This window comes from Eleutherodactylus coqui, chromosome 13 (assembly GCF_035609145.1).
Source record: "Eleutherodactylus coqui strain aEleCoq1 chromosome 13, aEleCoq1.hap1, whole genome shotgun sequence".
In the NCBI taxonomy this organism is placed as follows: domain Eukaryota; kingdom Metazoa; phylum Chordata; class Amphibia; order Anura; family Eleutherodactylidae; genus Eleutherodactylus; species Eleutherodactylus coqui.
The window spans coordinates 4,837,422-4,850,378 of NC_089849.1; the positions used below are offsets into that span (position 1 = coordinate 4,837,422).

Below are 12,957 nucleotides of genomic sequence, written 5' to 3' on the forward strand. Positions count from 1 at the left end.
CGGCCCGTCCGTCCTGGCTGAACTTCGAGATTCTGCGCGCGTGCAGTGGAGACGTGGCCCGTCCTGACTCCTGTCAGAGGGCACCTCTCACTGCGCATGCGCGCGATCCCGTCGCGGCTCGTGGAGAAAGAAGAGGAAGAACAGAGCCTGCTGGGAGATGGACCCCCCCCCCCCCCCCCGATGTCAACAACAACAGGAGACAAGGTAAGTATTATGTCTTTATGTTTTAGCAGCCATTAAACCCTGGGTTTCCTGTGTCCATTAGGCAGAGCAGGAACAATGGCTGCTAAAGCATAAAAACATTATTCATGTCAGAACCCCTTTAAGATAAATGTAGGAGATTCTGAAGTCAATAGAACCAAAAATTCATCTTTTTTGCAGTAAATCGCCTTCTGGTGGAGGGAGCGTCACACTGCGGGGAGGCATGTGCAGAAGGCAAGGAGTGAAACACGTAACAAAATGCAGGGAAATCCTTGGAGAAAACCTGCTGCGTCTGCAAGACAACAGAAAGCCTAATCATCATCATAAGCTCAGTCACACGATGATCTGAGGGGGTGAACTCTGCTGAACAACACGCCCCAGCCAGCAGCGTATCTGCTGAACGTGATCACTATCAGAAGCAGCAAGGTCAGGGAACAGCAACAAGCGAGGCGGCCATCCCAGCAGAGCGGCCCGGCCAGTATCGCGCCGCGTCCAGATCAGCGCCTGTTTGTTTATTTAGCAGAACATTGTTTGAAACAAGAATTTCCTTCTATTAAGCCGTATTAGTCATCGCGCCACGTCCTCTGTCACCACCTCAATTGTACCGTTTCCTTCTGTTTACAAACCAGCTATTTGTGGAGGACCTCCGCTGCCTCCCAGTAACAACCGCTGCCAATTACCATTTATAAAAACATGTAGTCATCATTATATGTAATCAGCGATTAATGAACCGGCCACAACGATCGTTACATTAATGTAAGGTTAATTTATGCTTAATCAAGAACTATCCTGAATAGTAAGATTAGTTTAACTGGATAACGAGTGGAGTCACTGTGTACATATATTACTTATCCTGTACTGATCCTGAGTTACATCCTGTATTATACTGCAGAGCTGCACTCACTATTCTGTTGGTGGAGTCACTGTGTACATACATTACTTATCCTGTACTGATCCTGAGTTACATCCTGTATTATACTCCAGAGCTGTGCTCACTATTCTGCTGCTGTAGTCACTGTGTACATACATTACTTATCCTGTACTGCTCCTGAGTTACATCCTGTATTATACTCCAGAGCTGCACTCACTATTCTGCTGGTGGAGTCACTGTGTACATACATTACTTATCCTGTACTGCTCCTGAGTTACATCCTGTATTATACTCCAGAGCTGCACTCACTATTCTGCTGGTGGAGTCACTGTGTACATACATTACTTATCCTGTACTGATCCTGGGTTACATCCCGTATTATACTCCAGAGCTGCACTCACTATTCTGCTGGTGGAGTCACTGTGTACATACATTACTGATCCTGTACTGACCCTGAGTTACATCCTCTATTATACCCCAGAGCTGCACTCACTATTCTGCTGGTGGAGTCACTGTGTATATACATTACTTATCCTGTACTGACCCTGAGTTACATCCTGTATTATACCCCAGAGCTGCACTCACTATTCTGCTGGTGGAGTCACTGTGTATATACATTACTTATCCTGTACTGATCCTGAGTTACATCCTGTATTATACTCCAGAGCTGCACTCACTATTCTGCTGGTGGAGTCACTGTGTACATACATTACTTATCCTGTACTGACCCTGAGTTACATCCTGTATTATACTCCAGAGCTGCACTCACTATTCTGCTGGTGGAGTCACTGTGTACATACATTACTTATCCTGTACTGACCCTGAGTTACATCCTGTATTATACTGCAGAGCTGCACTCACTATTCTGTTGGTGGAGTCACTATGTACATACATTACTTATCCTGTACTGATCCTGAGTTACATCCTGTATTATACTCCAGAGCTGTGCTCACTATTCTGCTGCTGTAGTCACTGTGTACATACATTACTTATCCTGTACTGCTCCTGAGTTACATCCTGTATTATACTCCAGAGCTGCACTCACTATTCTGCTGGTGGAGTCACTGTGTACATACATTACTTATCCTGTACTGCTCCTGAGTTACATCCTGTATTATACTCCAGAGCTGCACTCACTATTCTGCTGGTGGAGTCACTGTGTACATACATTACTGATCCTGTACTGACCCTGAGTTACATCCTCTATTATACCCCAGAGCTGCACTCACTATTCTGCTGGTGGAGTCACTGTGTATATACATTACTTATCCTGTACTGACCCTGAGTTACATCCTGTATTATACCCCAGAGCTGCACTCACTATTCTGCTGGTGGAGTCACTGTGTATATACATTACTTATCCTGTACTGATCCTGAGTTACATCCTGTATTATACTCCAGAGCTGCACTCACTATTCTGCTGGTGGAGTCACTGTGTACATACATTACTTATCCTGTACTGATCCTGAGTTACATCCTGTATTATACCCCAGAGCTGCACTCACTATTCTGCTGGTGGAGTCACTGTGTACATACATTATCCTGTACTGCTCCTTAGTTACATCCTGTATTATACTCCAGAGCTGCACTCACTATTCTGCTGCTGGAGTCACTGTGTACATACATTACTTATCCTGTACTGCTCCTGAGTTACATCCTGTATTATACTGCAGAGCTGCACTCACTATTCTGCTGCTGGAGTCACTGTGTACATACATTACTTATCCTGTACTGATCCTGAGTTACATCCTGTATTATACTCCAGAGCTGCACTCACTATTCTGCTGGTGGAGTCACTGTGTACATACATTATCCTGTACTGCTCCTGAGTTACATCCTGTATTATACTCCAGAGCTGCACTCACTATTCTGCTGGTGGAGTCACTGTGTACATACATTACTTATCCTGTACTGCTCCTGAGTTACATCCTGTATTATACTGCAGAGCTGCGCTCACTATTCTGCTGGTGGAGTCACTGTGTACATACATTACTTATCCTGTACTGATCCTGAGTTACATCCTGTATTATACCCCAGAGCTGCACTCACTATTCTGCTGGTGGAGTCACTGTGTACATACATTACTTATCCTGTACTGATCCTGAGTTACATCCTGTATTATACCCCAGAGCTGCACTCACTATTCTGCTGGTGGAGTCACTGTGTACATACATTACTTATCCTGTACTGATCCTGAGTTGCATCCTGTATTATACTCCAGAGCTGCACTCACTATTCTGCTGGTGGAGTTCCATTATTTATGTTCTAATGCAGAGTAACATCCTGTGTGATACAGCAGAATAGTGAGTGCCGCTCTGAAGTATAATGCAGGCTGTTACTTGGGATGAAGTAAAGTAATATCATGTATTTGGATGTAACACTTTGTGCAGATTATATTGCTGGCCTTACTGTAAAGCGCTGCACGGGGGCGGAGCTTCACGTTGCGGTAGGAGGTTCCTTACCTGCATGGTGCTGATGCAGAGACTGCGGTGGATGACAAACTGGCTCAGACCTGCAGACCTCTTGTAGCTGTTCCGTCCGTGAACCATTAACAGGCGGCCGAGGTGTTTAAATTGCGTGACGGAGAAATCTGCTGCGAGCGAAGCTTGTTTACCTTCCTGAAAGGCAACGCAGAACGGGTTACAGAAATCGCTGCACCGCCATTATCTACAAGGTAAGGTAAAACAGGCGCCCGCAGAGCAGGAACGTCCCTCCGCGCCGCCGGACCGAAGACGGCAAATCTACTTACAGGAGATCAAACCGGTTCATTCTGTCATCAGACCCCAATTACCTGCAGCCAGCGGCTCCATGAGGGCCACTCGGCAGCGCAGGGTCATGGGATTTTTGTCTGGGAGGAGCTGATTGGCCGAGAAGGTTCTGTAATATTATTAGCCCATGCAAGTCTCCATAAATAAGTGAACCCCTGAGTAACTGTGTATTGGGCGTATCCACACGGCGATTCCCACACGCGGGTCCCTTCCCATCGGTTTCCATCTGTTTCTTCGCATGAAGCCGTTTCCTCACAAAGAATCCTCCATTATGTTCTAGGAGATCTTAACGATGACCGCGCCGCACTAACGTGCGAATACGGAGCCTGTTGTGCGTTTAATGCAGCGAGATGCGATTTTTAATTTCCCCTATTGAAGTGCATGCGATGTTCACGTGTGGAAACCTTTTCAGCTACGCGGTTTTCTCGCACAACGCATCGCACGCAAAATCTCACGTCTACAAGCGCGATATTGGTTCGAGCTCGTCCGTGTGAATACGGCCTTAAAGAGCTGGAAGGAAGCACTCTGCCCTCACCCCTGCAGATGCCAGCGCGGGTCCGTTACATCCATGGGTTCATTAACTCGCACTAACACCACGGGCGGCCGTAGACTCTGGAGCGGGGGTGGGTTCGCCCCATTTTGTCGTCCTCCGTCCGCGGTGCCGCTGCTTGCTGTAACCCGCTGCCCCCGTTACCGGCGCGGCATAAAGCGGCGTCCTTGCAGACATTTCTCCGTGCCAATGTACGAGTCGTCTGCAGAAAGCGATCGGCGGAGGGTTGAGGCATGAGATTTATTGTGCTAGTGTTGGCGGGGCGGCGGCGGGGCAGCTGGAACATGTGCGCCGCATGGTCTCTACACCACAGAATTGTCCGTTTGCCGAGAGCTAATTAAACGCATATTTACCCCCTTATTTTTAGCACGATTCTTCATGTTGGGACGGCTGACAAAAGCAAACAATAACTGCACGGCCGAGGAGACGCCGCACCCGGTTCGCACTGCCAGTGGGGAAAAAAATCTGAATATTGAGTTTTACGTCTCGTTTCCATAGTTTGGGGTCTCGTCGGCTGCACCCCACTGCTGGGCAGCGTCGCCCTGGAGTCACCGGAGCAGAGGTTTAGCTGTAAGGGTGGCTTCATGGGCGCAGCAACGCCCGGGCCTTGTCTGATGCGGCTTGTAGAGATCATGTGCTTCCCGCCAAAATGACCCTGGGCAGAATGGAGCTTCAGCCGCCGCTCCTGCAACAAGCCGGCCGCATGCCAACCAGTGCAATATGGGGCCGTGAATCTGATATCGCGCTCGCCAACATGCCATGTCCCCGCGGTGGCAAGGCGCTTTTGCGTTAAAACCGCCTCACAACACTTTGGCGAAGTAGCGATCCTCCGCCGCGGCTTGGTAAACAATATGCAAGGACATGCCCTATATAGGCTATGCCGCGATATCTTCCCGCGCAGCATTGTGTATCCCCCCCCATATAGGCTATGCTGCTATATCGTCCCGCGCAGCATTGTGTATATCCCCCCCCCCCCCATATAGGCTATGCCGCGATATCTTCCCGCGCAGCATTGTGTATATCCCCCCCCCATATAGGCTATGCTGCGATATCTTCCTGCGCAGCATTGTGTATATCCCCCCCCATATAGGCTATGCCGCGATATCTTCCCGTGCAGCATTGTGTATCCCCCACCCCCATATAGGCTATGCCGCGATATCTTCCCGTGCAGCATTGTGTATATCCCCCCCCCCATATAGGCTATGCCGCGATATCTTCCCGTGCAGCATTGTGTATATCCCCCCCCCCATATAGGCTATGCCGCGATATCTTCCTGCGCAGCATTGTGTATCCCCCCCCCCCCCCCATATAGGCTATGCCGCGATATCTTCCCGTGCAGCATTGTGTATATCCCCCCCCCCCATATAGGCTATGCCGCGATATCTTCCTGCGCAGCATTGTGTATCCCCCCCCCCCCCCATATAGGCTATGCCGCGATATCTTCCCGTGCAGCATTGTGTATCCCCCCCCCACCCCATATAGGCTATGCCGCGATATCTTCCCGTGCAGCATTGTGTATATCCCCCCCCCCATATAGGCTATGCCGCGATATCTTCCTGCGCAGCATTGTGTATCCCCCCCCCCCCCCATATAGGCTATGCCGCGATATCTTCCCGCGCAGCATTGTGTATCCCCCCCCCCCCATTTCAAAAGAATGAGGTTAATACTTGCGCCTCTCTCAACGCATCAAATCTCGCGTGATTATCTCAGCCGTGTGAACAAGGCGGGCAAACGGAGCACCTTACTGCTGGTGTAGGGGGTACATGGCACTGACATCACACCACCAGCCTCACCTTCCCTTCGACTCCAACCCCGCAGTCGGCCTCCTGGATCATGCTGACGTCATTCCCGCCGTCACCTGGAAGACAAACGGCGCACAGAGGTGAGAACAGGATGGCGAAGCGGACGCAGTAACGGCGCCAGAGCGTCCGTATAACAAGCGCAGTAATTCGTTTGGAGAACGTCAAACGCTTCCCTCTCTTCTATAAGTGAATTTTAACCCCTTCCCGCCAAGCCCCTCCATTATTTTTCCTCCCACTTTCAAAAAATCTTAACCGATTTTCTTTTCCATCGGGAAGTTGTATTTTTGGATGCCGCCATTTAACGCTCCGTACATCATTTTGAGGGGTTTGTTTTAGAGCAGTTCTGATGTGGTAAACATGATGCCACGTGCGGGTTGGTCAGTTACAGCGGTACCAAAATTATGGAGATTTTATGTAATACTACTAAAAAGATTGAATACCTTTTAAAAAACGAAGTGGCGTTGTGTTGCCGTATTTTGACCCCTTCCCTCTATGGGTCCAGCTGTGCTAAAATACTTTCAGCACTTTCCTGTCCTCGGCTCCTTCCACCCTCCCAGTGTCTCTTGTGGAGGATGACATCACCGGCTGTCACGTGACCACTGCAACCAATCAGTGCTCACATCCTAGATACCATGATGCCAGGAATTAGGAACGATGATCCTGCAGCCTCTAATTGGCTGCAACGACCATGACGGCAGCGCTGAATCGCAGGAGCCGAGGACAGGAAAGGGTTAATCCTTTTCTTATTTTAGCATAGCTGGACCTATAGAGGAAAGGCTGGGTGGTAACTGGACAACCCCTTTAAGGTCTCTGTCGATGCCGCTGTGTGAGGGCTTGCTCTTTGTGGGGTGACCTGTACCCTTTGGGGGTGCATACATTTCTGGATGGCTTGTTATTCAATTTGTTCTTGGAGATGAGATGACCAAGATCTCTGCTGGCTGTCAATGATTGGAAACATTCTCATTTACATTTCAAGGCTCGTTACCATTTGCTATAATCTAGTGTGAGTAGCGGAAACCTCTCCTCTGATAAATGTATGGAGACCGGGCTCTAAATCACATCCAGGGCATCCATGTCTGCAGTGGGGAGACATACGAGGTCTGTGCAGGTTTAAACTCTCAGCCTATCAAAAGGTCTTCATTCACTGAAAGCAACCAGGGATCTTAAAGTAGCAAAACTGAAACATTAAAGAGATTCAGCAGACCCCTGTGCCAGTTCTCTGGTGTTAAAGGCCTACTTATTCAAGAGTGGGCAGAGCTTGGCCAATCAGAAGGACTACAACTTAGGCCATACATTCTAGAAGGCATCGACTCTATCCCGGCGCTGGTGCCACCGAGCCTGCAGTATGACGAGTCTTGTGCCTCCTACATGCGGCCGCGCTCACACATCCTCGCTTGTTACCACAACGCCTTAACGCCGCGGTAATTGTGGTATAACACTGCCATTGATTCCAATGGGGCCTCACAGACGTGCGCGCCAACGCAGTGTTTTCTAATGCCGCAATTTTCGAGTGATGGCTGCTCTATTTTGCCACTTGTTAATGCCCCTCCTCACCATGGCAGGGTGCGTACCAACTGCTGTCAGACACCGTTATCTGCGTTCGAAAACAGCGGTGAAATGGCAGCGTTTTGCCAATGCCGTGTGTACGAGCGGCCGAAGACTCCGCTCACATCTGCGTTTGGGTTTCCATCCTTAGGCTGGGATCAGGCAGGGCGGAATCCCAACGAAAAACTTGCGGTTTTGCCGCTGGGAAAGCGCAGCTTAAAAACCCCACGGCACTTAGCTGCGCGTTTGGAGCGTCTTGGCCGCATGCTTTTTGTTTTGTTGTGGCCGGCGCTGCCATAGAAAGGAGGGGGGCGCAACGGGAAAAAACAAATCAAATAGGCGTGCTGCAGCCGGGGAATCCGCTCCGCAGTGCCAGCTTTGCCGCGACGGATTGGCCGTCCTGTGTGGACAAGATTTTTGACAAATATCGTCTACATGGCCGGCTAGTACCAGGATTAGCGGCCGCCGAAGCAAATCCGCCCTTTATGAAGCCGTAGTGGATCCGTCTGCAATAATATAAATGGATGTGAAAGGAAAATGTACATTAGATCCCATTTGTATCAGTTGGGCATCTTCAGGGAATGGAATCTGTCAAAAAACAATCTGCACAAAAGTAGTTGTCGCTTTTCTGCAGATCTCATCCTGCTGTTCCATCTCAGGCAGATCTGTAGATGATGAGAGTTGTGGTGATTAGATGGACGGTCACCGGAGGCCCTAATGGTGGTTCCCCCCTTGGCCTATAAGGGGCTCACCGACAGACCACCAGTAGAGAGGAGCGTCTGTCCAGACTGTTAGGGGGTGTTGGGACCAGTGGATGGGGGCACACAAGGTGACCGGGCTCAGGACGCCCCCTACAGACCACCAGTAGAGAGGAGCGTCTGTCCAGACTGTTAGGGGGTGTTGGGACCAGTGGATGGGGGCACACAAGGTGACCGGGCTCAGGACGCCCCCTACAGACCACCAGTAGAGAGGAGCGTCTGACCAGACTGTTTGGGGGTGTTGGGACCAGTGGATGTGTGAGAGTGCACACACAAGGTGACCGGGCTCAGGATGCCCCCTACAGACCACCAGTAGAGAGGAGCGTCTGACCAGACTGTTAGGGCGTGTTGGGACCATTGGATGTGTGAGGGCTCACAAGGTGACCGGGCTCAGGACTCCCCCCTACAGACCAACAGTAGAGAGGAGCGCCTGACCAGACTGTTAGGGGGTGTTGGGACCAGTGGATGTGTGAGAGTGCACACACAAGGTGACCGGGCTCAGGATGGCCCCTACAGACCACCAGTACAGAGGAGCGTCTGACCAGACTGTTAGGGGGTGTTGGGACCAGTGGATGGGGGCACACAAGGTGACCAGGCTCAGGACCCCCGACAGATCACCAGTAGAGAGGAGCGTCTGACCAGACTGTTACGGGGTGTTGGGCCAGTGGATGGGGGCACACAAGGTGACTGGGCTCAGGACCTCCGACAGATCACAAGTAGAGAGGAGCGGCCCCCTCCGTATTTGCTCGGATGAGTATTCAGTTACTCGAGAAGAGCGATGCTTGCTACAGTAACTGCCTTTACCGAGTGTGCTCTCATCTCTAGTAATATATTAAGGCTCAGTACAGAGATCTCTCCGATCATCTATTATACCCAGGACTGTAACAAGGGGGCGCTCTAATAACTATGTATAATATATCAGGGGTCAGTACAGAGATCTCTCCCATCATCTATTATACCCAGGACTGTAACAAGGGGGCGCACTAATAACTATGTATAAATATATCAGGGGTCAGTACATAGATCTCTCCCATCTATTATATCCAGGACTGTAACAAGGGGGCGCTCTAATAACTATGTATAGATATATCAGGGGTCAGTACAGAGATCTCTCCCATCATCTATTATACCCAGGACTGTAACAAGGGGGCGCTCTAATAACTATGTGTAATATATCAGAGGTCAGTACAGAGATCTCTCCCATCATCTATTATACCCAGGACTGTAACAAGGGGGCGCTCTAATAACTATGTGTAATATATCAGAGGTCAGTACAGAGATCTCTCCCATCATCTATTATACCCAGGACTGTAACAAGGGGGCGCTCTAATAACTATGTATAGATATATCAGGGGTCAGTACAGAGATCTCTCCCATCATCTATTACACCCAGGACTGTAACAAGGGGGCGCTCTAATAACTATGTATAGATATATCAGGGGTCAGTACAGAGATCTCTCCCATCATCTATTATACCCAGGACTGTAAGAAGGGGTGCTCTAATAACTATGTATAGATATATCAGGGGTCAGTACAGAGATCTCTCCCATCATCTATTATACCCAGGACTGTAACAAGGGGGCGCTCTAATAACTATGTGTAATATATCAGAGGTCAGTACAGAGATCTCTTCCATCATCTATTATACCCAGGACTGTAACACAGAGGTGCTCTAATAACTATGTATAGATATATCAGGGGTCAGTACAGAGATCTCTCCCATCATCTATTATACCCAGGACTGTAACAAGGGGGCGCTCTAATAACTATGTATAGCTATATCAGGGGTCAGTACAGAGATCTCTCCCATCATCTATTATACCCAGAACTGTAACAAGGGGGCGCTCTAATAACTATGTATAATATATCAGAGGTCAGTACAGAGATCTCTCTCATCATCTATTATATCCAGGACTGTAACAAGGGGGCGCTCTAATAACTATGTATAGTATATCAGGGGTCAGTACAGAGATCTCTCCCATCATCTATTATACCCAGGACTGTAACAAGGAGGCGCTCTAATAACTATGTGTAATATATCAGAGGTCAGTACAGAGATCTCTTCCATCATCTATTATACCCAGGACTGTAACACAGAGGTGCTCTAATAACTATGTATAATATATCAGGGGTCAGTACAGAGATCTCTCCAATTATCCATTATATCCCCGACTGTAACAAGAAGGCGCCCTCTATATCTAGAGGATAGAAGGTTTCTACAGCATAGAAGGGGTTCTTTACTGTAAGAGCAGTGAGACTATGAAACTCTCTCCTGCGGACGCGGTGATGATGATACGATATAAGAGGTTCTGGGCGTCTGTCTTGTTACAATATTACATGTTATATCACGGATCACTCAGGAGGGTCGGCGATCTGGGGATTATTCTGATTGCCAGACTGGAGTCGGGAAGGGTTTTTTGCCTTCCTCTGGATCTACATTGGGGGGTAATAGGCTGAACTGGATGGACATGGACCTTTTTTCATCCTTACTTACTATGTTACTAGGTTAATGTAAGCGGACAAGAAATGCGTCACGTGACAGGGCCCGCGCCTGCGTCACGTGACAGGGCCCGCGCCTGCGTCACGTGACAGGGCCCGCGCCTGCGTCACGTGACAGGGCCCGCGCCTGCGTCTTTGCGGTGAGGCTTCACCCCTGACCACATCTTGTACCACCTGAGATTACAGATGAAGTTTCCAGATTTATGGCGTTTTCATTTATCTTTCCAGAAGGAAACCATCATGGCGGCGAAGGGAGCGGACGGTAACCTGCGTGGGGAGAATACAAGATGCTACAGTTCATGGTCATTCTCGTACCTACAGCGCAGGTGAGTTTTCCTGTCCGTTCCTGCAGGAGGCGCACAATCTGAGCTTTCTGCGTGGGGGCGCAGCGGCAGCAGACGACGGCCGGACACTGACACGCCAGCTCCATGAATTCATACTCGTAGTACTTCAGACACACCTGATGAGCGAAGAAGAAAAGCAGCGTGAGCGGAAACCGTGCGACCAGATGAGAACAGGAAGAACTACAGGGGGACGCTGATTGGTTGTGCTTCCTGCGACAGGTCACGTGATCGCTTGTTACAGACTAAAGCTGCATGCTTTCGTGGCATGTTTCTGATAAGACTCCCCAGGGTGAGAACCCCTTTAATTCAAAAGGAAGTTATCTGAGTGCGTACCGCCAGACACAGCGCCACCCCTGGCCGCAGGACGCGCCTGCTGGTCACTGGAGCTGCAATACCAGAAGGGATCTGGAACAAGAGTGGCGCTGCTGATAAAGCAGGCGTGTTTTCCTGATCTCCTCAACCTACTTGAAGGGGTTTTGTCCACTCCTCATCAGACGGGCTAATTGTCAGCTCGCTGGGGCTGCGGATGAGAAGGGGGAGCGTTGGGGCGCAGGAGTGTCCAGCGCTCAGTCAGCGCTCAGCAATCTTCCTCCATCCCGGGGGCCGGAGCCGCGGTCACATCACTTCATTCTCTTCTGTCATGGAGGATTTGGGGTGAACAGATCTTGGAATCAGCGGGATCCCAGCAATCTGACATTTATTCCCCATCCAGAATTGTTACCTGGCACCACTCCTCTGTGCCCTCGTCACCTGACCCGCTGGTTGCTGCGGCACTTCTTCATTCCTCCAAGATGGCCGCTGCCCTTTTTAGACTACCCGATGCCACGATTGGCTCACATGAGCAGCATGAAGACCACTGGTGCCTAGTTTGCATCGGGTCGTGACACGGGCAGGGCTGCCATCGTGGAAGAGGGGCTACAAAGAGGAGGTGGGTATGGCTTATTTTTTATTTTAACCCATTCCCTGCCTATAACGTTCTCGTTTTATCCTGGAATCCCCCATATACAGGTGTTGCAGACACTCCCGGCAGGTTTGTACATTCTGCAGTTCTCTCTGTACAGGCATCCAATGCAGAGAGCCTGAAGGAGGAAACTGCCCTCTTGGTACAGCGGGACGACACCGCCCGGATCAGACCTTTCTGCAAATACCTCCAAGGAGTCCCCCGATATAACCAGGGCGCAGTCGTGCTTCCTCCGGAATGCATTCAGCTCCAGGTGGGCTTCCCCGCGGTTCGTCACCTGTAAAGATAAGACGGCTTGTTACCTGCGACTACTGTGGTGGCGGCTGCTTCCTGCAGCTCCAGCTACTCACGGGCCGGAAGATGTGGATGTCCTGGTTCCGGGTCACCAGATGCGCATTCTTGGCCGTGCAGGTCGCAGTCTCCAGTTTGTCCCCGGTCAGCATCCAGACCTGTTTACATAAATGATATATACAGTAGTGTCAGGAGGGAGAAGTAAAGCCGAGGAGTCAGAAGAGAAGACATCATTTCCACTTCCCCACTTCTGTCAGTGCAGCCTGCAGGGTAAAGCATAGGGGCCTCATCCTGGTCCAAGATCATGTCTATACATATGTAAGCTTATAACAGATCTACTAAATACTATAAAAAAGATACACATTGT

General features: G+C 49.8%; 1 protein-coding gene across 1 annotated transcript in view; it reads right to left on the bottom strand.

Moving 5' to 3' along the window:
* ATP9A (ATPase phospholipid transporting 9A (putative)) overlaps positions 1-12,957 on the bottom strand; it is a 119,559-nt gene that overhangs the window by 29,496 nt on the left and 77,106 nt on the right. The window contains exons 19-23 of the mRNA XM_066586949.1: positions 12,650-12,748; positions 12,487-12,576; positions 11,310-11,454; positions 6,184-6,248; positions 3,535-3,690 (exon numbers count right to left, since the gene is read on the bottom strand). Of these exons, the coding sequence (XP_066443046.1) occupies positions 3,535-3,690; positions 6,184-6,248; positions 11,310-11,454; positions 12,487-12,576; positions 12,650-12,748 (555 nt within the window). The remainder of the gene's footprint in view (positions 1-3,534; positions 3,691-6,183; positions 6,249-11,309; positions 11,455-12,486; positions 12,577-12,649; positions 12,749-12,957) is intronic.